Genomic DNA, 27,280 nt, shown 5'->3' with positions numbered 1-27,280 from the left:
TAAAGGGACATGTGATGACATATGATGTGATGCGTGTCGTTTTATGTCATGTTCCTGTAAAACTGAAAAATAACTGTTGAAAAAGGCTAAAACAAGTCTTTGAAAAGCCTTCCACCACCTTTACCCCAGTAGTTTCTCAGTATTTCTTGTAATTGCATCTAATTTACTTTATGCTAGCGTACAAATTCTACTGAAATCTGAACATCTTGGGACTTTGAGGTGAATTATTTGTGTATAGCTAAGGCAGCAAAAGACTGTGATGGGTTATTTGACCTGAATTTGATCCATGATGACAGCCTTCCCTGCTTTCTTCATAGCCAGTGGAAAAAAGCCAGGCATCAGAAACACCTCAATAATATAGTGTTGTCTTTTAAAAACTAGAGCCAACCAAAATATGGAACAATATCTCAATATGTGGCACAAGGGCTGAGGGAAAGAAATGCTGTGCACCCCATGTCACCCTAGAAGGTGGTTGAAACCACACAGATTTAAAAGAACGGTTGATATTACTTGCAACGCAAAGTAATATCTAGCAGCCTGTTAGAAAAAACCGAGATACACAGAAAAACAGGAAGTGATGAATCAAAATTTTAACATTTTTGGTTTAAGTCACTGCCAGTATGTACAAAGGAGGTCAGGAGAAAGTTACAACAGTGTTTATAGCCATCTGTAAAACACGGTGGAGGCTCTGTAATGGTTTAGGGCCACATTTCAGTCAGTTGTGGATCTTGTTAAAACTGATGAACTTATGAATGCAGAAAAATACATGAAGATTTTCATGCACCAAGCAATACCATCTGGAAAGCATCTGATTGACTTCACTTTCAAAGAAATGTGGGGTGGCCAAGCACATAGAAGATACAGGTGTTTTTTTCTGTGTTACCTTACAGCCAGTGCAGGTTGAATCTTGCGACTGTAGAACTGCGTTAAACTGTTTGTTTGTTATTTCCAAATAACTGATAATACTTGTTTGATGTACAGGGCACAGGTGGTACAAAATATGGATATATAAGTATACATAAGTGTATAGGTTTTGGTAAGAGGTTTATTAGCAAAAGTCATAAACTGTACTGATCCACTGCACAGACACACAATATTTAAGCATAAACCTTTGGATGTTCTTGAAAAGCCTAGCAGACACAACTTGGTTAGCTGACTGTGCGTGTGTGTGTGTTTTAACTCACCCACTAGAGGTATGAAGGGAGAAACTATCCAAAGAAGAACAATTCGTAATGTTGTAAAAATTAGCATTTTAACGCGACTCTGTTGGGCGGCCACTACAGGAACTGAAGTTTGAGTTTGCGTAGTGTATATTGTGAAAAATTAAATCATAATAAAGAGTAAAATAAGGCTCTTTGTCACCATATCTTCATAAACCTTGCATGGAAATTGAATATTTACACATCAAGCATTTATTTTTGAGACTGTGTGACAACGTAACATTATTTATTACAGCCGCAGTGCTAGTGGACTATTCCTGACTGTTACTGTGATAAAGCCTAGCACACCAAAAGGGTGTTTTGTGTCATATTTTCCATTGAGCATAAGTGAGCCTAGAAACAGCTCCCTCCTCAGTCACCGACTGCAAAGCAGACTGCAGACACCACTTTGCCTTTAATGACCACTACAACAGGAATGCCCCACTCTTATTTTATGACATATTTTACAAGGATATCACAACAAAGGCTTTTTCTTTGTGCAGACTAATTTACTCAGCACAGCAAGAAAGCGGAACAGCAGAACATAAACACTGTCTTGTTATTTGGAAGAATTGAGAAACACACAATTAAAAACCCCAAAACAGATTAACTGAAGTAACAATCTTTCCTTTCTCTGTAAAGTTTACAGAAAGACTACCTGCACCATCTAGTGTTGAAAGAACAAAATTTAACAAAGATGGCTGGAGTGAAGTCTCAAATTTTACTCACTGAATTTCTCCCTTGCAGTTTAATTTTTTTTATTATGAATAACTGGAAAAGCAACATCTATTTTTATTATAGTGATAAATATTAACATATGCAGAAAAATACATTAGATTCCAGCCCATAAGAACAAGACGTAACAATATATCAATGAAAAATATATTTAAGTTCTACTTCATCACCTGCAGAGCCTTACAGTGTTAATTCTGAAGAGTACCGTGTTTACATAAAACCAGTCCCAGCATAGTTGTTCTTCCAGTAAGTGCTTACTCAGCAATAGTCTGAGCTGAGTCACCCACCAGCTGGAGGCTCAGAGGGGACAGAGCTGTAATCATACTTTTACTACACCTATGAGCATGTAGTAAAATTGATACTGAAAGTGTGTTAAAAATTAACCGTTCAATGTCAATGTTAAATATTTATTTTTGGTGATGAGGTTTGTGTACAAGTTTTTTAATTGAATGCTGAGTTCATTTTGTAGTTTGCAGATAACACATTCTTTAACAAAATTCTTTTCAAACCATTTCATCTTAATTATAATCCTGTAACAGTGTAACAACATAAAAATGCTGATCAATAGCATCAGAGCACGGCCTTCATCGGAGCAATTCTTATTCTTCTTGTCGTAAAAGACATTCCGCCTGAAAAAACAATAAAAAAAATTCAACTGCCGTATCAGCTCACTGATGTTCAATAAAGGTAATTCTGTTGGAAAGTTTGTTTTTTAAATACCAAAAAGTCAACAGGGTCCTCTGGTTTAATCTTGCAGCACTTTACCATGGCCTCAGTGAGCGAGGGCATCACGTACTTCATCAGGTAGTTTCGCAGGGGAAGAGCTTGAACTTCCAGCTGCTCGCTCTCTTGTCTCTTCACCTCTGATAAATTTTTCTGCTAATGATTAAATTATTTAACCTGCAGTTAGTATTTAAGAGCCATTTGCTCCTCTGCATCTTCTGGTATGAAACACTCTGATGGACACAGTGTTACTTACCCAGTCCTCATACTGAGCAGCCATCTCAGCCAGCACAGCCTCATTCCTGCGTTTCCGCTCAGCAGCCTCTGCGGACTGTTTCTGCCTCCTCTCTTCCTCTTTTTTCCGGTCCTGCTCCTCCTGCTCCTTTGGACTCAAGCCATAATTCTTGGGAGGGCCCACCACCCGTGTGATCATCTTCATGATGTCTGTGTACTGTGGATCATCTGTCCTGACCTCTAGAGAAGAAGAAATCACACAAACACAGCCACTGTAAACAGGAAAGACCTTTGTTTCGTGGCTAACTGACTGCTAATAATGGTTGCAGTTGACTTTCTACCTTTCTGTGCATGTATAGGGTTACACATTGAATCTACATATTATTATAAATCTGGCCCCTGATGCTGGAAAGAGCAAAAGACTAATAGAAACAGACAATATGGAGACAGAGTCGGACACTCTCACATCCACCAAACATGTTCTGAAATGTTCGACAATTTTACTGTTCTGCTCATGGTTTATAATTTATGTGCTCTTCAGTACTTTTTGTCTCTTGTTTGTGATCAGTCTATCAGAGTGTAGTGTTGTAGTGGCTTTGCAGACAGTACCGATATGTAATGGGTGAACCTCAATCTGATCAAAGTAGTCACACACTGTTTCCTCAGCTCCACTGAGCTGTCTGTGTTTTGTCAGGCGAGGTACAAATTCATCCTGGGTGTAGCGCTTTTTTTCTGCCACGTTTTCTGCAAGTCCTTGTACTCTCCTTGTCAGGAAGTCATCTGATGCATCAAGGGCAAAAACATACTCTGCAACACATGTTGGAAACAGAAGTAAGTTCATTCTGATAAGTCAGCAAAGGCTTAGACAAAGACATAACAAAGACATAAACAACCTGGAGTGATGGCCTGTTTGTAGGCTGGTGCTTTGGACATCAATGCCAAATCCTCTTTCCCTGCATCCTCATCCACATTCACATCTGAGCAACAGAAACAGCTGCTATACTTTATGAGACAAAGACTTTTAAAGCTTATACAGTGACTCAAATAATTGATGAACCCTACCAGAGAAAATCAGCTTCGCTTGCTCATAAGTCTTAGGGAAACCATCAAGAACAAAGCCTTGGTTCTTACATGGCTTTGAGTTTAGTTTTTCTTCCACAATTTCACAAAGCAGACGGTCAACCAGTCGACCTGATGGAACAAAACACTAGTTTGAATAAACCACAGAAATCTGAACACAGATACACAGAATCTGACAGTTTTGGTAAAAATGAAGCCTTTCGAAACAGAGACCCCGACAAATTGTGTTTTACAATGCTGTCCATCTCTCCACAAAAGCGTGTGTTTTTAGAGACTTTTCAAGTTACAGTTTCAAGTAAAAGAAAAAAAACCTGGACTCAAAACGACTGCAAAGAAAGATTTTTAAATAAACCAAACGTGTTTTGCAGTTTTCAGCCTCACAAGATTGTCTTATTTAGGGTTATAATTCTGTTACCAACCTTGATTTTCCTTCATACTTTTGTGAATATTCCCCAGTTGTGTCTGTGCAGCAGTCATTATCTCTTGACTGATATTTTCAGGGTTAGGTCCATTTACTATCTCCTTCTGCAGCATACAAAAGAAACATAACAGATTTTCTTTATTTTTAAATTTCACTGGTACCACATAACAAGTCTCAAAGTACACCTGCATTAGTACATCCCCTGTATTCAAAGAAAGACTTCCACAGGAGGGCAGCACATTTTCCTGTAGCTACAGGACAGCAGCGAGAGGAAAATCAGCTGTCTGGTATGTATGTGCAGTTCTGCTTCCACTGACCAGTTGTGCAATCTTCTCTTCAAGGACCTCTTTGAGCTTGATGTGGTGCAACCGGTAATGATGGCAGAGCTTTCCTGCAAGGGTAGTTTTCCCCACAGCTGGAGGTCCAAGCAGCAAGATTTGAATGGGCTAAACAAGAACAATTTTTTAAAAAGCTGATGATTCAGAAAAGTTTTTGTTGTTCAGAAATGATCAGCTGTCATGAAAGAGTAACAAGCGAGAGATACAGAAACAAGCACTGGATGCATTGTAGCTCAATTTTCAGTTTTCCTGCCACCAAGTGTGACACCTACATTTTGTGGGATACATACATTTTTGCCTACATTTTCATACTAGCCTCATTTTCTATCTATGATTCACACACACAGTCGTATTTTAACACTTGTGATTACGGCAGTGGAATGGAGAGCTAAAGCTGTTGTCACACATTCCAGATAACAGTTGCGACAACTTTCGGTCATCAATAGGTTTTTCAAAATCTCTTCAAATTGAACACATGGACAGGCATGGATCCCAAGATGAATCGATGAGCTCTTCATAATTAGTTGCTTAATTGATTATTCAGGCTGCAGTGCCTACCATCTGATCAATTTCTTGCAGAATGACCAGATGGTATTTTTTTAACCTTCTCCACAAATCAGAACGTATGAATTACAATATAATAATATAATGATGTGTAATATACAAATATACTGGGAAAAAAGTGAGAAAAGTAATTTCTTTTCTATTTCAGGTTTTCTGAAAATGTATAATGACTTATGCAAATGGTGTAGCATATCCTAAAAGATGCACTAATTTGCATAAATGGTTTGGTGAAATTTAATTTGACAGACTTGGAACACTCACAAGCAGCTGCCAGGTGTCTTTGTATTCCTGCACAATGTTATACATGTTTTCAACCATCCCGGCTTCAGACGTCCAGCTTAGGTTGAAAAAGTCATTTATGATAAAGGTCTCCAGGCGGAGGTTGATGCCGAGGCACTCCAGTTCCTCTGGCTGAAATAAAAAGGTGTTAAATTACCAACAGTGTGTTTGATAATAAATATTTTTTCGGCAAATATGCAGATAGCACTAATGCTTACTACAAGCCAAACAAACAGCAGATAGTTTATTTGATCCATATTTACAGAAACTGGAGTTGTAACAGCAAACAACTCGGAAAGAAAATACATTTTAAATCTCTCAACGACAGAAATTGAACGCAAACTTTTGAGTCTTTTTTTCTTGTGTCACAAGCTGTTATTGCAACACTTTCAGGGACTAACGAAAACATTTACATTTGCAAGTGACAGTAATAGCAGTACAGTGAGTATTCTGCTTAAAATACTTATATATAGAGCTCTACATCTTTGCATTATAGGCAGAAAAAAATCAAAACCATCTTAAAATGAAATAAAATAAATCACATAGTTTACGGTACCTTAAACGCCTTCATGGCAATCGCTTCCTGTGGTGGTAATTTCTGAATTTCTTCTGGTCCAAGCACATGACTTATCATCTAAAGACATAAAGGTAAGAAAGAGATTGTTTTGTGTGTATTTTCTCCTTCTTTGCCAAACTAACAAACGTGACTTCTGACAAAGGATCTCAGCTGGATTTTCATCACTTAAAAAGAGTATTCTTCCTATAAATACACTCACTGGACACTTTATGAGGCACTCCTTACTAGTTATTAGAAACCGTTTTACTTTCAAAGCTGCCTTAATTCTTCATGGCATAGATTCATCAAGATGCTGGAAAGATTCCTCAGAAACATGACATCATCACACAGTAGCTGAATCTCAAAATCCACCACCACATCCCAAAGGTGCTCTATTGGATTCTGATCGGGTGACTGGCAAGGCCATTTGAGTACATTGAAATGATGTCATCTGTCTGTCATCTTCAAGGAAAGTGTGAGATGATTTGAGCTTTGTTACATGGTGTGTTATTTGCTGTTGCTATATATATTTTGGTGAGCCCATGTGAGTAGTTTTCCCTATAATGATGCTCGGTTTGAACTGCAGCAAGTCGTTTTGACCATGTCTACATGGCTATGTGCACTCAGTTGATGCCATGTGAATGCTAACATTCACATTAACAAGCAACTGAATTACGATAACTAATAAGGTGGCCAATGAGTGTAGTTTTCAATCTAGTGTTTTTCTTCATAATGCAAAGTCTAGCTGTTCTAGTTGAAATTAGAATCACAAAATCACCTGTACAATATCCTCTAAAGTGTTCCTGGAATTATCAATGGCAACAATGTACTTTGGTCTTGGTTTGAGTTGAATGATGTTCTGGATCACTCTGTAAGACAAATATATATTTAGTCCAGTTCTGTGCCATTTATCTCCAAGTATATATAGCATATGTGCAGAAGTACAGTTAAATAAACTCACCCTCCAAGGTCAGACACATGAATCGTGGGAATGTAATTTGTGCCCTGTCCAAATATGGGAACTTTTGGAAACTCCATCAGCCAAGAAACCTTTTAGAAATACCAAATACATATTCTTCAAGAAGTATAGACAAAGACATGCAGTGTAAAAATGTGTTAATGTGTTAATATTACCTTGAAAAAGTAATGAAAGAGGTCCTCCCCCTTTCCATACTGAAGGCCACTAGCTACAACATAACCAGCAAGTTTGGACTTTTTCTGTAAGATTGAAAAATCAGAGCACTTTTAGTTATTTTTAGATATATTTATTTTCCTGGGATCCTTATAAAATCTTGGGATGAATTGCTCCTGTTGTTGTTGTAGAATTATAGGGACTATTTTACATAACCATCATCTTGTCATTGCATTAATTATCATTTCATCCAAGCATTTATTGAAGCTGCTGGCATTATGTTATAATTTATATTATAGGGGTTATCATAATCAAATATTAACATGTTTATTACAGGTGCAGTATAACTACTTTAAAATGATTGAGTTAAATATATATATATCATAACTCATATGCTGAGTATATTGTTACAGTAAAATAGTAGCTGAGCAAAGGCCTGAATGTATTCAGCTTCTTGTGGTATTTGAGTTTGCTTAGTTACAGGTGACGGAAGGATGTCCAGTCCATGGTGACCTCAAAGGCCTTAGGTCATCACTATATTCGGAAGAGTATGCCACAAGGAGGAACCTCTATGTTGCAGTTAATTCTTAAAATACATGAATGTTCTGTGTACATGCAAATTATGTGCTTGTAAGCAAGAAGAAGGGCGTTACAATACCCTGATGTTATAAAAACAATCTAGAGTGTATTTTGGGTAGAGATGTACAACTGCTTTGCAGTTTGCACCTCTCCACGCTGCGTGCATTCATTAAAATCAATTGTTTGATGACCTCTTTTGGACCATGATTGTTTTACTCTCGTCCTCAATTTCGGACCCGTAACATTTGGTGCATTGGCCGAGGGTTGAGTAGAGAGAGTTGGAGGTTGAGACTGAGAGGGTCCGAGGCGCTCGAACGAGCAGACACGAGTCAGTGGTCGAAGTGAGTGGACATAAGCCGGCTTATTCAAAGGTAAGGCACTACCTGTTGAATTATTTCCAAAATGTGCCAGATTGGACATGAGAAATTAAAGTCTACTCACTGAAATTACTGCTAAATGTCTGTTTTGATTTTGGTGAAAATCTCATGAGAAGTTGAAGCTGAAGTAATGATAAGTTATAAGTAAAAGTGAGTTAGAGTCTCACTAAAGGTACTGGGTTAAAGTCCCAAAGGAAAAGAGAATAAGAGAAAATAAGTAAAGAGTAAAGAGAATAAGTGTATTTAAAGCAGTTGGACTGCAGAGTGAAGTTAGAGTTATAGGTTATTGGCGAAGAGTTTGTGACAGTTAAGTCTTAATTGAACATAAAGCCGGGCTTGGACATCAATAAGATTGCTTGTGTAGTTTTATGGGGTGTTTTCAAAGTATTATAAATTATTCTAGAACGGCAGTTGGACTGCTAAGAAGTGTATTGCTCAGACGTAACGGTTGCCAAGGTCAAGGACGCTTAGACCTTGTCCTCAGTTGAGGGATAGTCAGTTGGTCACTGTGGAGCTTGGGGCACTCCAGAATAACTAGTGGTTGGACCACTTTGCCGTCCGGGACGGTGGTTTGCACTTTTTTGGTCAGTAGAAACCGGGTTTCGGGCGTCTACCTTTTGACTTAAAACTTCGGGGAAGCCTGGGATGTGAAGTGTCCCCAAAACAGGGCTTCTTGGCAGGGGTTGAGTTGGTTGACGCTTTTAAATTGTGTTAGGGCATTAGATATGTGACCACGGCCCGGGGCCGAGACTGGTTAAATTGATCATAAAAAACTCAGGGAGTTTGTCCCCTGGAGGGTTAAGTTAAAATTTTGTCTAAATTCGGTAGGTTATGCAATTTAAGGCCTTGTAAATATTATTTAATTTATCAGACGTCTCTGTGTTATAATTTCTATGTTTGTATATAGGCTCTGTCTGCCACGGGCACTGCAGCAGGCTGGTTATTTTGAGATTGTGTGTCTGTGTCTATGTAAATGAGATGCCTGTGACTTATTTAGAGTGACATTTCCTGTTTACTAATGAGTGGCTAATGACTGACTGCAGAGCCAGGGTTAAGGACGACTTCAATCTGTGTTTTAAGGGAAGAAATGCAGTTTATGTTTATTATATTTGTGTGACTGTTGTTGATTATGATAAGTATTTCATGATAACTGTAGAATATGAGTATGGGGTTTGCTTGACACGTGTCTGTACTAGGTAAAACGGTGTAAGATTGATAGGAAGTTTATAGAGACTGCTAGACATTGCTGATGCATGTACTTAAGACGCTGGTTTTGTTTATTACAATATGTAAGTAAAGTTTTATTTCTTGCCATGACTGTATGACTTTTGCGGGGTTTTGAGATAGGATACATAAACTGTTGATACTTAAGACCGTTACCTGGGTTCTGAGAACTGAAATTGAATTTGAGATAATTTAATTAATAAATATGTCTGCAAGCCATGTGTGTTTTGGGGTGTCGAAGTAAGATGTTTTAGGATTTTTAGATGGGTTTTGTTTCAGTTTGAGATAATATATATACAGTTACATTTTCTGTGTGTGTGTTGTTGAGTGACAACATGCGCAGTTTAAATTGGGCGCTGTTCCTTCCTCTTTTAGTTTCAAAACACAAAGGCTGTGAGATTAAAATTACTGTGAGTAACGGTTTGACTTTTGACTAGGGAAATAATATGCTTACTTTTGGGTCTATGAAGATATTTGACCTTCAGTGATGTTATGAGAGGTTTCAGTTTTCTTTTCTTTTTCTTTTGACTTGCTCTTTCTGATCATGGAAGGCATGTCCAAAATACTCGTATGAAAGCGTATTTTGTGTGATTTTAACTGTGTGAATGCTGTCAGTATGTGATTTGAGTGACTGTGTGATTTGTCTAAGTGAAAGGGGAAGTCTGAGAGAGAGAAAGGCAGTGCGTGTGAGACGATTTATGGCGTCTGAAAGAGGTTAGAGCATTTAAAAGGTGTGTATGGAATAAAGGAGTGTGAAATATATTTCTTGTGTGATGAAAAGTAGGATGTGCTAAAGTTTGAAAGTGTTTTTAATTCAAGAAAACAAAAACAAAGGAGTTAGATTAGTTTGAGGAACAGGAAATATTGCTCTGTCTACCGGGGCTGCAGCGACAGGAAATAGTGAACAGGAACTGTGCATGCCCATATATGGGAACTGAGTGTGTACAGAAAGAACACAGAGAGAGATTTAACTCTAGGCACATGAAGCAAATGAAGCCTTTAAGAAAAATGCATATATTACTAATTATATGGTTTAGTGTGTCAATACAGGTGGGCGTCTTTCAACTTTGCAACCTTGAGTTCAGCAGCAGAAAAGTAGATTAAAAGAATTGGGAGAAAATAAGCCAGTCTTTGGCTCGAAATTGTGCAGCTTGAGCTCTTACTTTGTCCTTCACCCCGAGAAGACACGCAAAAGACAGTTAATCACCTGATGAAGACAGATAGAACATCGTGGACTTGAATACAGCAGGCAAACGACAGGGCCACTGATCCATTAACACTGATGACGACTGACGACCAGCAGCAGCATGTAAGACTAATGCAACATGTACTGTGAAAATACAGGCTGGGCAGTTGAACAGTGGGATAAAGAATTGTGGAAGAGCACTGGACATTGAGTGATATTTTGCCATGCTGGGACTTAATCTGAAAGAAAAGACTGTAAAGAAACAGAGAAGAAGACAGCAGCTGAGTTGAGACTGTGTTTGCTGGAGCTTTGAAGCCCGAATAGGACATTGTGCAGAGAGGACCAGTGAGAGATGAAGCTGGACGAGTTTGACTGCGAGAATATAGGATATAATTGGATTGAAAATTGAAGCCTGAACTCATGAATTGTTTAGGGATGTCCACTACAGCATAACAAAGAGGTAAACATTAGAAAAGGTAAGAATAATGAAAGAAATAATTGTCATTACCTTAATGAATAGAAAACACACATACAAATTGTTACATGTGAGATATTTTTGAAATGAATCAGAAGTGAGATAGTTTGAATCTAAAGCTCAGTGGTGAAATGCATAAATTAAATATGAATATATAGGATGCAATGAAGAAACAGCTTACACGTAGTGTACATTAACATGAATACATCGCAAGGCAACGAAGAACTCAATGAATTAATTTAATGAAGAAGTAGTTTACACCCAATTAACATAAAATGCAGGGAAGAACACGCTTACATGCATGGCATAATTGGTGTTTCTGACCAGAGACAGAGAAATGGGTTATTTAACCACTGGTGATAATAATGAAAATGTCTTAGTTTTGTTATTTTCAGGAGTAAAGCAGACTTGGACCGGCTCTCCACAGCAGCAGTCGGAAGAAAGTTAGAGGTTAACATCTATGGATAAGTTAAGGCAAGTTTCTGGTTGAATTGTTCACAGCATGATGTGTCCAGGAACCTGAAAAGCAAGCCCCAGCTCCTGGCTGAAGACCAGGAGGGCGGTAATTTAAGGTGGGAAATCAAAATGTGGGTTAGTAACTCGGGGAAAAAGAAAACTGACTGCTTAACTGGAGAGTTGGGAAGAAGTCTGGGAGACTGTGAAGCCATAGATGCAAAATAACATATACCCATACACACACAAACAGAAAATGCATTAACCTTATAAAGACAAGCTCCTGAAGCTTAATGAACAGATATTGATTAAAAACCTGGCTAAGAACATAAGCATATGCAATGAAGATCTGCTTGCTGCTTGTATGAGTGAGAGAATGGTGTGAATGGTTAATACAATTGATGGAAAGATTTAAAGAGATGGAAAAAAAAACAAAACAAAAGAAAAGTGTTTATAAGAGTGACTCAGGAGTGCTCTTGCACTGATTGATCAAAGTAAGTGATTAGTATAGAAAGAAAATGAAAATAATTAAATAATGTGATAAAGTTTAAACATGTATTTCTTTTGCCAAGTTAAATTGTTGAGATATGGCTGAGTATGGAAAAGTTTGAGAGCTTGTGTGAATGTGGACAGAGGAGCTTGCTGTGTGTGTGTGATTGAGGCCTTAAAGGAGGGGTAGATTGTTCAGAGGTGCAAATTTGATTAGGAGGTTTATAAATTAGTGTTGACACATTGTTGTAAGGTGTTAGGCTGAATCTGAGTATGGTAAAGTGCTTAACCGGGGTTATTGTTGTGTACTGAAACGGTGTAGCTGTTGGCGAGGTTTTCGGTGTGTTGAATGGGTGAAATTTAAGATGGTTTAAGATTTTTGGGGCTGTTGTTTTCATTTTAATAGAGGGAGTTTTGATAAATATGGACAGGTCTAAAAGGGCCCATAGTTTTATAACAGTGCACTTAGAAAAAACCTGTCAGGTGATTTTGTTTTGTACTTTGATGAGCTAACAATCAGCTCTTTTTTCTCATTTTGCTCTAAGCAGGCCTGGAAGAGAGTGAACTGACGGCGCGGACAAATTACCAAGTAAGGATTGCAGCGAGTCAATCCAGTCAAAAGTATAGAGAACTATTTTCCTAAAAAGGAAAAACGAAATAAAACAAATGATTGAGCTCATTTTGCTGATGTGGAGCATCTGATCACGTGCGCAGAAGGCTGCAGATCAGCAAAAATATCATGTGTGAATGCATGGGAGTGAATGTGAGTGATGGGACCAAGAGGGAAATAAATAAAAGGTTGACAAACAGGACAAGTGGGAGACTTAAATCTGGGGATGCTGATTTTGGGATATTGATGTGTGCGTTGAGAAAATTATTTATTGGGGTTGGATTATGTTATTACATTATAGGATGCTAAATGCTAAAAGGGAAACATTGATGTAACTTAAGTTACCATGAACGGAGGGGACACATGATTAATAACTGTTCTGTGTAAGTTTATTTTGGGTTATAACACAGGTTGGATCATCAGTGGAGAAAGTGAGTATAAAGGTGATGTTCTGGTTAACACACAGGCTTTTGTTTATAGGACGTTTCAAGGATGCAGGCTGTGGATGGAGCCAAGAAAAGATTTGACATGATGATTAATTTGATTTCATTCCTTAAAAACAGGTTTGAAGGTCCGGAGCATGTAGACTTAATATGATATGACTAACCTTTTTAATGCCCTAACCTGAGTGAAGGATTTTGAGTTTGTAACACATGAGATGTGTCACAAAAAGGGGAGTTACAGGATTTAAGGTTTAATTTGAAAGGGGTTTTAGGATTACTTGATGATGTTTAGGTTTTTGATAATTTAGCTATGGTAAAACTGAGGCAGAAAGTGTTATTTTCAGGTTATTTTTGATTTCTAGAATAAGAGGTTATAATTTAGGCGTGCACATACAGATATGTCAAAGGAAAATTGTATATATGTTATCAGCTACATGAAATGTGTCTACGTGACGTTTACCTAATAACTTATGTGATGATAAAGTTGTTTACCGACTAGCAGCTTGCTCTCTTCTTGAACCTACAGACTTAGAAAAGGGAACTTCAGCTCTGAGTTCTGAGAATAACTCTGGTATTTTTATAAGTAGACAGGAAACACGTCGAGAGACCGCCGTATAGGGCAAATGTGTTAGAGCTTGTAATTAAATGTGGGCTTGAAAAGAGGAAGCAAATTTGGTACAGGACGTGCTTGAGATGATCAGATGAGAGAAAGGAGAAGAACAGAGCACAAATACACCGAGTTGTTTATATTACAAAGAAGATCAAAAGCTTGTTAGACACAGGTTATAATGGAAGCATAAAAGGGATGAGAGGAACTTTACATAACATAGAAATCCTGCAACAATTAAGTAAATTGCCCAAACACAGTGTTCAGACCGGATATGCGCTACCCGTTAAAGGGGCGAAGAAATCAGGCCTAAGTTTGAAAAATGAAATGGGTTAACTCGATAGAGGATGTTTCCAAAGGTAGAGAAAATAATGTAGGACCTTTTACCAGGAGAAAGCTAACTGTATCTTTTACACTTTACAGTGTGCATTGAGGGAAGTCAGGAATAGTTTAAATTAGGATTGAAAAAATTAAACTAGGTGAAAAGGGGTGTAGCAAGTAGATTTAGGGCAGTTCACAGCCTGGCGTAAATGCAAGGTGCCGTCACACAGCTTAAGTTATTAGTTTGATTTATTTTATGACAAAATAATAAGGAAACATTGAAAACATACAACCCGTTGAGGAGACAGATAGGGTTGGGGAATTGAAAGGGTTGGTTTGTTTAGCATAATGCACTACAAAGTATACAAAGTTTATATAACATGATGCAAAACACACGAATCAGAGACACGTAATGAGAAAACTGATTAGAATGCTCCTTACAACTACATGTTTATTGTATGCAATGATATTAACTATGGCTGTGTTGTTTATTGTCTATATTTTGCAGGGCACTCCGAACCACTTGTCTGAACACGGAGGCCAGTCCAGCCCAGCACTTCCTGAGACTGTAGTTGCTAAAACAGGATCGGTAAAAAGACAAAAGCGCGAGGGGTCAGGTAAAGGTGATGAGTGTCTCAGCAGGAATAAGGGCATAGGGTTGAATTATGGTAAAGGGTCTACCAGCTCATTCACATTTGATTTGTGTGACGTCATTAAGTGTACAGGAGCTAGTAGTAGCTGGAGAGCGTATGAGGTACGGGTCTGCAATCACCCCATGATATGCTTAGGGTAAATTTAGTTGATGCAAAGTCTAAGCCGCTGCAGAAAGCTTAATCACCATTCTGACTGATCAGATGGTAACTTCGGGAACAGTAGCTCAAAAGGAACAGGAACCAAAAGGGAGAGTACTTCTGACAACAGATTACTTTAGACTGAAGCTTAAAGAGTTGATAAAGCGCGCCACGGGTTTCAAGGACAGTAACCTCTGGCTTGATTGGGTGGCTCAAGATGCTAGAGAACAACATGTATCTGACTGTGTTGCCTGTGCTTCAGCTAGGTCACGGTTGTTTACAGAGCCCGCACCATTGCATTAGAGGATGAGTGGGGCTATGATTGTATGTTACAGTTAACTAGAAGTGAAGTGACTACTGGCAACTGTACTGTGTTGTCCAGACTTTTCCCTGCCATTTCAAAGCAGACAGCAGTGGGACCATTTATGCTAAAATTAGATAATTACATGTTTCAAGTTTTCTACAGATAATGAAAAGTACAAGGTGGGAGAGATCGACCCAACTAGGTGTGCTGTCACACTCACAGGACGAACCACCAACAATGTAAGCGACCCTACCACGGTAATTGGAACATGGGCAAGAAGTGGGCTCTACTAATACTGTGGGAAGATATTCGTGTTCCTATGGGAAGCGTGGGGACATGTGCGATGGTGCGATTGGGAGCTCCGATCATGCTTATTGGAAACCAGGTAAAGGCTATTCCACAACATAACACGTGAACTTTAGCTGCCATACGTAAGAGATACATTTTGGCCAAAGAGGGACCCAGACTACCCATGCATATGATCCTCGTTTGAACTCGCCGACCTGGATAGACTCCATAGGAGTGCCCAGGGAGTTCCTAATGAGTGCAAGCTGGTAAGTCAGGTAGTTGCAGGATCGGAGAGTATATTTCTTTGGGTAACGCCTAAGGAAAATGTTGGCCGTATTATGTTCATTACAACCTGCTGAGACTCTCTGACCAAACCAGGGACGCCATGATGGGGTTCGCAGAACAATTAGGTCCGAGTTCGCTGACGGAGAGCGAAATCGAATTATCTAAAACCATGCATGAGCACTCAGGTATCGAAAATATGCTGGCGTCCTGGATGACATCTGTGTTTGGACAATGGAAAGGTGTGGCTAAGTAAACTTGGCAAGTGTCAGTGATGTTTTCTTTGACTGTACTTTTGGGAATATTGGTCATCGCTAGTTGTGGTATCATTCCTTGTGTCAGAGGATGGTTGGTAAAGATAATGGCGAGGGTTGCGAACCCTGCCTGGGTTGAGGGAAATTCTTTATTCCTATTATATAATCTGCATTATTATGATTGCATTAAGAATATGTTTTACAGCATTGTTTACCAGTAATATTGTTTACAGGGTTCATATTGCATTGCATAGGTTTGTCATCACATTCATTCTATTCACAGGTTTAGTTCATTTTATACACATTGCATATCTGTGCTTGTTTAGAGTTGATGTTCTATCCAAGAGGGTTTTAAGCTTCACTGGTGAGAGTGTCCAGGTGATACATGTTGAGGGAAGATGAGAACATAGCAGGTGAATTGCATGCACGCTTACAAACACACATGATTTAATATAGGCCAGGCCAAAGGCCTGGACTTGATGCAGCTTTCAACTTTACAGCTCCTAACTTGCAGGAATGGCGGGAGTGTAATGAATGAATGCAAAACATGCTTACAGACACAAACATGACAGGGGTTTATTTTACAGGGTAAAGGTGGACCACAGGTTGCTTTGTTTCTGCTTAGCAACTACTGAGGTAAATGGTGTTAAAGATAAATATGCAATAAGTGAACAAGAAATGTGTGAGGGTGAGACGGGTGAAACAAAATGTTGTAGATAATGGAAACTTGTCTAACGGGCATTAACAGTAACCTTTGCATGTTATGTATATGCTTGAAGCCAAAGGAGGCATAAATCCAGATAGAAAACTTTGAAGTGTGCTTTTTAGCGGAGATTTAGGCTGACAGGGGATGGTGTATATTTTACCCGGGGTGTGTTTAATAAAAAAAAAAAAAAAAAAGCGTTGCTCACACACATAAAAGAGTATTGAGATTAAATAAAGTTAATATAATGGATAGAGCCCAGAACAGGAAAATACATAAGTAAAATCAAATGTAATGTTTGATTTCACTTTTATTGGGAAACAATCAGGCTAGAAATGTGAGTAACCTATGTTTAAACTGTGAAAACACTCTCCACATACATTAAAACTGTGCAACTCTGAGTGGGCCATGCAATCAAGCAACTGTTACATATCTGTATTAAACTAGCCAACATAGACTCACCACCACATGATGTTGCCCTGCAGCGGGGCAGAAAATCATTTGCAAACCAGGGATCTTATGTTGATTATCATATTCTTACTTATGTACACACACACACACACAGAAGGAAAAATTTCAAAACAAAACAAAAACAACTTCGCTTAACCTGTCAAGCACAGGAGCAAAATAAAAATCTCTTTGGGCTCTGTTAAAATTTCTTTAGTAAAGTGTAAAAGGCCAAACCTAGGAGGTTGGGCAACCCGGAAAGTCCCTCCAGTATCAGGAGTTAATAGTCAGGAAACATTCTTCACTTTAACGCGTTTTTATGAAAACCACTGACTCATAGATGCAGATAGACATACAAGTGCACATACATCCAGATGTGCATTTAGACATTAAAAGTGTAGAGACATGTACACACAGATTGGCAAACGGTACAGAGTCTAACTGAAGAGCTTAACAAAGCAGACGTGGCAGTAGGGTTTGTGATTTTGCCTGATATGATATTGGGAACCAACTTTGAATAATGACAGGAACCTGAGATGAACACAGTAGGTTAGTAAGGTGTAGCAGAGAGAGGGTCAGAGCGAAGGTAGTGGACCTGGGAATAGTGTAGTGGCGTCTTTGGAAGACGTCAAAAGGGGAATTGTAGAATTATAGGGACTATTTTACATAACCATCATCTTGTCATTGCATTAATTATCATTTCATCCAAGCATTTATTGAAGCTGCTGGCATTATGTTATAATTTATATTATAGGGGTTATCATAATCAAATATTAACATGTTTATTACAGGTGCAGTATAACTACTTTAAAATGATTGAGTTAAATATATATATATCATAACTCATATGCTGAGTATATTGTTACAGTAAAATAGTAGCTGAGCAAAGGCCTGAATGTATTCAGCTTCTTGTGGTATTTGAGTTTGCTTAGTTACAGGTGACGGAAGGATGTCCAGTCCATGGTGACCTCAAAGGCCTTAGGTCATCACTATATTCGGAAGAGTATGCCACAAGGAGGAACCTCTATGTTGCAGTTAATTCTTAAAATACATGAATGTTCTGTACATGCAAATTATGTGCTTGTAAACGCAAGAAGGGGCGTTACAATACCCTGATGTTATAAAAACAATCTAGAGTGTATTTTGGGTAGAGATGTACAACTGCTTTGCAGTTTGCACCTCTCCACGCTGCGTGCATTCATTAAAATCAATTGTTTGATGACCTCTTTTGGACCATGATTGTTTTACTCTCGTCCTCAATTTCGGACCCGTAACATTGTGAAACATATTTTGTAGGATACTGTGATTTTCAGCATCATAATCTTACCCCTTTAGCCAGTTTTAGCACAAGTTTTTCCAAACTGTGGTGGTTTCTGAAAGCCGGGTGAGGCCTTCTTCTTATGAACTGTTCCTCTGATACCAGAACATCAGCTTCATCCTGAAGAGTAAGATTACACTCTCAGTCATGGAAATCTGACAAGTTCACACACTGTTTACCTTTTCTCCAGACTCACTGGGTTTTGAGGTTTTGTCATGGCCCATGTCATTACAGTGGAGACTAAGATGAACAATTTCTGAGACTTGAAGCTCGGCATCTCATTATGAAGGGCTGTTTGTAAAAGAAGAACAAGCAGGGATGACAAACAACATTAGCGTGTTATTGGAACAATGCAGTCTCTTTTAAATGTTGTCTCATGAAGATAGATAGCGATAAATTTAAAATAAGCACATGATGGGATTTAGGTACAATCTTGCAAACAGTGCCCTTTAAAGGTACCCGGCCTCTAAAAATCTTTGTCTATGATTTAAAAAATCTAATCTTTCACTGGTCTTGTAGAAGTCTTACAGTCATACCTGTAAGCACCCACGTTGCTTCTTCAACCTGTTGCTGTGTGGCACTTTCTGAGATGTTGTACACCACCACATCACACTCCAGCAGGTGCTGAAGGAGCTCATCACTGCTTGGTGACTGCAACAGGAAATTGTATACCCTATTAGACGTTCAATTGTTCTTGCTGTGTCCATAAATATATTTAAATTAAAGTTGCTTAGTCTAAAATTAACTGGTTTAAAAAAATATGGCTTTTAAAATTATTTGTCCTTATCAGAATCTGTTCTATAAGCACACTGCCTGGAGCAAAAAAATGCCACACACTCATATTATTCATACCACCGTTAGCTTTGATGACGACACACATTTGCAGGGGTATCGATTGGATAACTTTATGCAATGCCATGACATTTTTTTATACAGATTTGCACTTATTTTTCACTAAATCTCAGTGGGGTTAAGGTCTGGACTCTGTGGTGGCCAATCTATGTGTGAAATTGATGTCTCCCAGAGCCACTCCTTCATGCTTTAAGCCCAATGAACCCTGGCGTGTATCTTGCATGTATACCTGTTTCATCATGGAAGAAAAGCACCTCATTCAGTATATTCACATACTCAGCTGACCTAAGTTTTTTTTTTTGGCATATAATGTTGCTAACCTAACCAACTGGAGCAACCCCAGATCATGACAATGTCCCACAGTCTTTCGCATTTAGCATCTAGCTCACCTCATATTTCTCCCGTAGAAAATCCCACTTTTCACCTTTAGAGGAAGGAGGCACCGTACCGACGACATGGAAAGCAGGTTCACCTTCAGGGGAGGCTAATGCTTCTGCTTCTTCCTCATCCTCAGAGGTCACCACGCATGAGGCTAAAAACTGTTCAGACAAGTCAGTAATATTAAAGTGGACTAATGTGACAGGTTAGGCAGGAACAATAAAAACTCTTTTCCTTATATTTACCTTCGCGATGTGCTTGGAGGAATATCTGTCAACATCGTTGATAAAAATTCGCTTAGTTTGTTGCTTGTTGTCCCCCATTTTAAAAACTAACGCCTTGCCTGATTTAAAAAGCTATATTTATTACCAGACTGTAAGTTTTACAACAGGAAATGAGAAATACGAGAAAGAAACTTCCATCTTGCTCCTAGTCTTCTTAAATGTTGCTAGGGACTCGCTACTGTTGCTATGGCTGAGCCAATGAAGCTCGCTAGCTAGCTCTCGAGCGCTTCCATGGCAAGGTGTATGGAGGACCAGGAGTGACAAAATTAATTAATTAAATACGCTATTAAATTATTAATTAAATGTCTCAATAATGAATTAATTAATTATATAATGAATTAATTAAACGTGTCATTAATTAAATAATTGAATTAAATAAATAAATAATTTATTAAATGTTTTAAATGAAATGAATGGCCGTTTAATTAATTATTGACACAATTTATTAATTATTTAATGGTGTATCTAATTAAATCATTTTCTCACTCCTAGCCCTCCATACTGGCTAGCCCCCATATTAAAACAACTTTTAAACATTATTAACATTTTTCATTTCCCCCTCATTTAACCCCTTCCTCCCTTCTGCCCTCTTTCCCCCCATTTAACACTACCTGCTTCTACTATGCCCTTTCTTTGCCTCCTTGCTTTCGTTTGCTGCTTTCTTTCCACCCACTATTTTTCCTCTATCACTCCCAGCCTAATTCTTCACCTTTTAGATAGTAGCATGAAGAAACAGGGTGAGGCTGGACTGCTAACAGGGTTGGGCTGTGAGTTTTTTCCCATTAAAGTGACAGTTAGCTACATACAAAACAATTAGCTGGAATCTTTCAAAGAGAGAATAAGATACAGGTTGTTAAAATGATTAAACATGCTGCTAATGTCTAACTGAGTCCTCTTTGGGCACCCCACCCAATTAGACACATGCCATTCATGTTATCTGTACAGCTTTTTCTATGGGCTGTATAAAACCAAAACATATTTTTTCTATATTCGCTCTCACTGTAATTCCTCTATAGCCACTGCAGTTTTTCTTGAAGGGACTGCCAGTTTATCATCCGATAAAGACCAACATCCCTGTCTTGACCTCCCACATACTCATGCACAAAACAGTCCCACCTATATGAGCATGTAGGTGTAGGACAATGGAGCACTAACATGGAAACTTTCATGGCACCTCACATATTTATAGAGCTGACATTATCTGAAAAGCTCCTGGGAGCATCTGATCATGTTTGCTCTACACGGTTTCAGCACTCTGTAATGTATTTGAAATAAGAAGGCTCTGTAGTTCAATTAAAAGCAAAAAGCTTTGAAGATAAAAGTAAAAGCACACTGATATGATAATCCTGCAGTTACCCCTGGCTTTGTGAAGGATATGGCATTCATATTTTTTTGTATTAACCAACTTGGGTGTGTTGATTTAACTGTATGATCATTTTAGTTAATATAGTGTTCGATGACTGACAGTTGTATCAACTGATAGTTTGATCAGCATCACAACCAACATGCTTTTTATCAAATATAGTCGAGCATCTGGCACCTAATCGCTGTAATGGCAGGAGCAGCCCTACAGGGCTGAGAGAAGAAAACATTATCAGGGGTGGTTGCAGGGTTTATTCCTGTTCAGTGACAAAGCTTAGATAGCTCTTTTAATGTTCTAGGTGCATGCAAAGCAAAGCAATGAAATATTCAGTTAGTTATCTATATGAACTTTAAAACCCAGATATCAAGACGACATTGAATTGGTATTGATTTTTCATCTGGTCCATTTTATGGTCAGGATTGAAATGTCAATTTTGAAACAACATTTAAATACTGTGGGTAACCAACATCCTAACTTTAATGACGTTGTAATAATGTTGATTTACAGTTGTTTTTTTGTCATCGATATTTGATCTATTTATAGTCGACCAGGTGACAACAACAACATTGAAAAAACATCTATTTATAGTTGACCAGATTAAAGCGGCGATCACTCCGAAGCACCTCTTTCACATCCTACAGGTCACCATCGAAAAGCCATTGATTTGTAGTTGAGCGTTAAATTGTATTGGAACTGAGCGGGTATAAAGTATCACAGAAAGTAGATTGAATGTTCTTTTGTTATCAAAGATTTCTGATGTAGTTACAGTTTACCAGCTTAAAAAAATCATGTCGAAATGCCATTTATGTATGATTAAAGCAGCGATCACTTGGACTATTCCGTAGCACCCCTCTCACAGTGGTACATCCCTCCAGGTAACCATTCATAAGTCTTGTACAGTAGAGCGGGAAATTACATTTCAGCTCAGCGGATTTGACCGGTGAAGGCGTAGCATGCACCACGATTAGTATAAGGTAAGGGTGAATGAATTTTCTTCTATTCGTTATTTTGACGGTCGCGTTTGAATAAAAGTAAAAAACTCGTTAATGTACAGTTTCGGATAAAATTTGGGAGCCTGAAATGTTGTGTCTACTTTCAGCTTATAGTCCTGCAACAAATAAATTGCACCGAGAACACAATCTATCAACAAAGAAAACATTTTCGTTTCATAAAATACTGTCTTTCCATTATAAAGCTAGCATAACGCTTCGTGGGTTCCTTTGTTAGCCTTGCAGTCGCCTCGCCCACCGTCAACCCAGACTGTCGCTCTATGGTTGCTTTTTTCCATAGTACTAAAAAAAATTGTTAATCTCTGCAATATGATTGGTAAACGTAAAGGTAACTCTATAAATGTGTACAATGACTTTGTTACTTTTGATGATTGGAGAGCGCTCGCTTCAATTCGCACACTTCAATTCACACAAAGAAGACTTTCGACTCAGTTGAATGCTCACGCGGCATGTCCACGTGACTTTCCGTTGCACGCACACATGACTTTCCGTTTGTGCCTTGAATAATGAATAAGTCACTTACCTGTAATGTATCTCGGCTATCATGTTTTTCCTCTTTTTATTGACATTGTGCCCCTTTTTTTCTCTTTTCAGATCAGATTTGTTAACTACCATCCATCCATAAACAAGTAAGAAACTCATGTCCTTAAATAATTCCTAGTGTTTAACCATTTACTTATTTGGCTATTTTCAAATATCGCACCATTTTCTTTAATCAGATATACACTGAAAATGGCATCACGCTGGTCAAGGAGGCGCAAATTAAGGTCAATGGTTGAGGCCGCACAGTCAGATATACTCCGGCACTTTGAAGAGATGGTTGGCGAACTAAATATCCAAAGCGACAATGCACAGGTTGAAGTTAAGCGACCGCGGGTGGCAGAAGAGTCTGGTGTGTCCCACTGTTGTCACCCAGGCATAGACAGGCAAGAATTTAAATGCCAAGCCTTGTACACTTGTGCACTTCAAAAATTCCTTATATACTGTACCTTCTTGCATGTCTCCGTTTCAGGTGTGTATTGTTACAAATGAAACTGTAACTGTAGGAAAAAATACGCCAAAAGCACATTTACAATTACTTATGACTGTTTTTAATTTCATTTCTTTAGACCAAATCCCCTGTACACTTATGCAGACTCTGAGGATGAGCAGCCTCAAAAAAAACGGTTTCCCCAGGCCCCTCGAGTGAAAATACCAGGTAATAACATACTGTCTAGTGTCTGTGTACATATCTGTGTGTGAAACAAGGAAACTTTGTAGACAAGTTGTCTGTATTCTTAAATGCTTAAAAAAAATTTTTTTGTCTAAACAGCCCCCGCCACTCCGCAGTCTGCCCCCCAGCGGACTGATAGCAACCATCATAATACCCCGCCCAGCTTCCGGCACCTTTCGCCACTCCGGCACAACACACAAGCCGACACAGCTTTGCGATCTCCCCAGCATGTAGAGTCTGATGTCAATGCCGTCGCTAGAGATGGTATGCTTTTAAAAAAGTTATTAAGCTGCATCACAATATCATTGTACTCTTATCTTCAAAACACAAATTTATACTGTTGAATGTCATCTTGTTTTGATTTTTTTTTAGATTCCAGAGTCTCTGTGAGGCCACTATTACAAGGCAAGTTCTAAAATCTTGCAATTTGACAGTTTACATGGTATTACAAATATATGTGACAGGCAAAAACTAGTAAACACTTTTAGCAGTTACAACAACTTATGCTTGAATGCAGAATGTGAAGCCATCACTCATGGATATAATCATTTTTCGCATCACGCTGCTTAACCTGTTTGTCACAAGCCATTAATCTTTCTATAATTGTTCTTTGAAACAGATGCGACCTTACATAAGATTTTAACGATGGTGTCAGACCTGACCAGAGCAGTTCACGATCTCCGTGAGGAGGTCAGAGCCATCCGCCATCCCTGCAGCAATGAATCTGTAGATGCTGGGGTATTGCCTCTGGATTTGCCCTTGCACAACATGGAGGAGCTAAACAATGCAGAGGCAGCTCTGCAATCACCAGAGGCAAATAAGGCAATGGTAAGTATTTAAAGGTTATGTAAACCTTGTAACTAAGAAGTGTAATAGCTGTCAAATTCGATTAAAATTCATAACAACGGCCTGTTGATGTATGATCTGCTTGATTATACAACAGCAGGCTAACATATATTACTAACAAATACATTCTACTGCAAATACTTTGGTTTATTCTTTGTATGACTTGAAAATCAGGCTTTAGGGAAAACTAAATGATATGTTTCTGTCATCAATTGCATGATGTAAACACACAAGCACTTGCATACACATTTAAGACATGAGACACGCTAATTCCATCTCTTAAACTGTCTCTATAGGTGAGACGCTTTGCGTTGATTGGAGGGACCACACTGGAGGTGCGAGTCCGCCGTGTAATGGCTTATGCCATTACAAACGAGCTGGCCTCTGAACTCAACTGGGCGGGGAAAAAAACCAAGGACCAGACAAAGCAAAAAAGGGCATTTAAAGAGACAGTGCTGTGCAAATGCATATTTGGTAAGTTTTACCTTTTATTGTTGTTTTATGAGTCTAAAGTGAACAATAAAGGGATCAATTGATGTGCTGGGTGCGTTTAACCTATGTCCGGTCTTTGCTAGATTTCTTTGTCTTTCTTAATAACAAGACTTTTATGTCCCGTTACTCTGGAGATGGAGTCGTAGGTCTTCGGCTTCTTTTGTCCATGTTTTCTTTTTTTGAAAGGATACACAGCACACGATGCTAAGACTTATCAAATGTTCCGCTAATAGCTCTTTGGAAATCAAAGTGATGCAGCAGTTTGCTGATTTCCGCCTGGTGACTTTCATGTTTATCAGCCTAGTAGTTTACAGACTTTCTCCCTGCCGAAGACAATTAACAAGAGGTTATTCATGTGCTCTAATTCCCTTTTTCCCTTTTTTTTTCTTTGGTTTTTTTTGTGTTTATTTTTGTCCTAGATGGCCTGACGCAGCAGGTAGGGGCGAACTCTATGTCTGAGTTTGTCTTTGCTCAAGCAGTCCAGAAATGGCTCAGATACGCTCCAGATCGTATGGGTGGTGCAGGACGCCCAACATCCATCCCCATCCTGGAGTAAATACCAAAAAGTGACGTGAAACAAAGAAATGTAAAAAGGAAACTTTGTCGTTTAATAAAGTATTTTGCAAATGATACATGTCTAGTGACCTTTTTTTGTTGTTTCTTTTTCTCTGTTGCATGAGGTCCGATGCTTTATGTTTTTGGGATATTACTATTGACATGATACATTGTAAGATAATTTTTAACATATAAAGGGTGTCCAATTTGTGGAAGAAGGACAATTATCTGTTTCGGTGGTTTAAGTATTGATGGAAACTTGCAGTAGTTTAGTACTGATTAAAATACCTATAATGAACTGTAGATTTCCAGTCATGATTTTACTGTTGTTTCAATAGAAACAACATTTTTAGAAAATGTAGAGCACAGTTTTGTTTTCTGAAAGGTATATCGTAAATGGTCAAATGATAAACAAACCCCTGTCTACCTAACAGGCTGTGCAGAAGCAGTTGTTGCTAACAGCTGCTTAAGTGTGTGCATGTGGACGTGGGGGGCTGCAAAGGAGGCAGCTGTCAAGACAGACAAACCGTGTGCTTCCTACATTCCCTTATAAGGACAAATGTCCCTCAAAACCATGACCCATTTAAGACCATTCTCTTTTTTTCCTGATTAAGACCTGGTGATAAAGATAGGACTGCCAAAAAGTGCTTCTTTGACTTGAAGGGAGCTGTTGACAAAACACAGAAGCAGTTTCACCCAAAGGCTGGTGTGATGTTTCTGCTTTCTGCTTCATACTTTTTGCTCAGAACAACAAGCCAGATTATGGTGAGCACACACTAACGCCATATTGAAACAGGTATATTTGAGCATTTCTGTTGTAACACTTACTGCATATATTTTACTGCAGTAATTCTAGTTATTTTTTTATTCTTCACAAATAAAACACACAGTCTATAAAGTCTCAAATAAATAGCTCCAGAATAAATGCAGAGCCGTATATAAAACAGTTTTATTTAACTCAGTCGCAGTTAAATATGATTTTAAACTACCACATATATCTATTTAATAAGTAGTAAGTCCATCTTTGCCAACAACACGAGTGCATGTAAAAGCAGGAGTTCATGTTTTCTTGTCCAAGTATATGATCTGAATACTTTTTTCAATGCTAAGTCCTTTTGCAGATCATCAGAGGGCAAAGGACTCCTGAAGCACTGCGGTCATGCACTATGATTGCTGCTGATATAAAAATGTAAATATAGAAACTAGAAGAACACAGAGTTCAGATATGACCTGACATAATCTATGCACAGTCTATCCAACATCAACACAGGGCGGTCGTGCCTGATTTTCTTGTTGGGGTCCCCATAGACACTGAGATCACCAGTGATATATCTAGCTCTTTACAAGACCCCAGATCCTTTTCAAATCTGTCTTGATTACAAAAATGATTCTGCTCATGGTAGGTGAGAAAAGATTCCTTCCAACATTACACAGCAAATTTGATAAACTGGACAATTTAAGAAAGTTGCAATATCCAGTGAAAAAACTCTTATTTTTGGAAGGTAAAAGTCAAAAAAATGTGAATTGAAAATGTGAGGAGAAAAAAAAAACAAGTAGGTTAGTAGTGCCTTTGCCTTGCACATGGCTACAAATGGAATATTTCAAAGTCTTGATGCTGTGGGGGGTATTTACATTCTTTCTGCACTTGCTGTTGCCTGTTCTGGCTTCAACATGGGGGTAGTGCGAGTTGACGAATAAGGAGTGTGAGCTACGCTGTGTGTGTGGCGACGTGCAGACTCTGGCACCTGCTGCTCTGTATTTCCCTAAAAGGACACTCTGGAGCCAATCAGAACAGAGAACGGATACTCGTCACTCTTGCATTTGCCATCCCAGGAGTCTGTTGTCTGGTGGAGGTTTTGGAACTGCCTTTAGCTC

At 38.6% G+C, this 27,280-nt stretch overlaps 2 protein-coding genes across 5 annotated transcripts; one reads left to right on the top strand and one right to left on the bottom strand.

Moving 5' to 3' along the window:
* Window positions 1-1,105: 1,105 nt before the first annotated feature.
* On the bottom strand, window positions 1,106-20,135 carry LOC116311134 (adenylate kinase 7-like). Of its 2 annotated transcripts, none has more exons than XM_031728179.2 (18): window positions 19,888-20,135; window positions 19,654-19,803; window positions 18,949-19,063; window positions 18,609-18,703; window positions 18,422-18,532; window positions 7,264-7,347; window positions 7,091-7,179; window positions 6,908-6,998; window positions 6,130-6,207; window positions 5,556-5,705; window positions 4,710-4,838; window positions 4,391-4,496; window positions 3,954-4,082; window positions 3,785-3,868; window positions 3,501-3,698; window positions 2,914-3,131; window positions 2,655-2,810; window positions 1,106-2,563 (listed from the first exon to the last, which is right to left on the bottom strand). In XM_031728179.2, the coding sequence occupies exons 1-18, from the start codon at window positions 19,963-19,965 to the stop codon at window positions 2,534-2,536; spliced, it is 2,091 nt and encodes a 696-aa protein (XP_031584039.1). In that variant the 5' UTR covers window positions 19,966-20,135; the 3' UTR covers window positions 1,106-2,533. The 2 variants fall into 2 exon arrangements, with proteins under 2 accessions (XP_031584039.1, XP_031584031.1); XM_031728171.2 differs by having other exon boundaries at window positions 1,112-2,563; window positions 2,655-2,813.
* A 161-nt stretch (window positions 20,136-20,296) lies between these two features.
* LOC120433152 lies at window positions 20,297-25,435 on the top strand. 3 transcript variants are annotated; one of them, XM_039598881.1, is made up of 9 exons: window positions 20,297-22,263; window positions 22,894-22,928; window positions 23,019-23,225; window positions 23,409-23,497; window positions 23,612-23,776; window positions 23,885-23,917; window positions 24,132-24,340; window positions 24,655-24,832; window positions 25,270-25,435. In XM_039598881.1, the coding sequence occupies exons 3-9, from the start codon at window positions 23,032-23,034 to the stop codon at window positions 25,404-25,406; spliced, it is 1,005 nt and encodes a 334-aa protein (XP_039454815.1). In that variant the 5' UTR covers window positions 20,297-22,263; window positions 22,894-22,928; window positions 23,019-23,031; the 3' UTR covers window positions 25,407-25,435. The 3 variants fall into 3 exon arrangements, with proteins under 3 accessions (XP_039454815.1, XP_039454814.1, XP_039454816.1); XM_039598880.1 differs by having other exon boundaries at window positions 20,297-22,928; XM_039598882.1 differs by lacking the exons at window positions 20,297-22,263; window positions 22,894-22,928 and having other exon boundaries at window positions 23,173-23,311.
* The last annotated feature ends 1,845 nt before the right edge of the window (window positions 25,436-27,280 follow it).

Source organism: Oreochromis aureus, linkage group 15 (genome assembly GCF_013358895.1).
Source record: "Oreochromis aureus strain Israel breed Guangdong linkage group 15, ZZ_aureus, whole genome shotgun sequence".
Classification (NCBI taxonomy): Eukaryota; Metazoa; Chordata; class Actinopteri; order Cichliformes; family Cichlidae; genus Oreochromis; species Oreochromis aureus.
The sequence above is the reverse complement of the archived record's forward strand: the minus strand, read 5'-3'. Positions and strand labels throughout refer to the sequence as shown.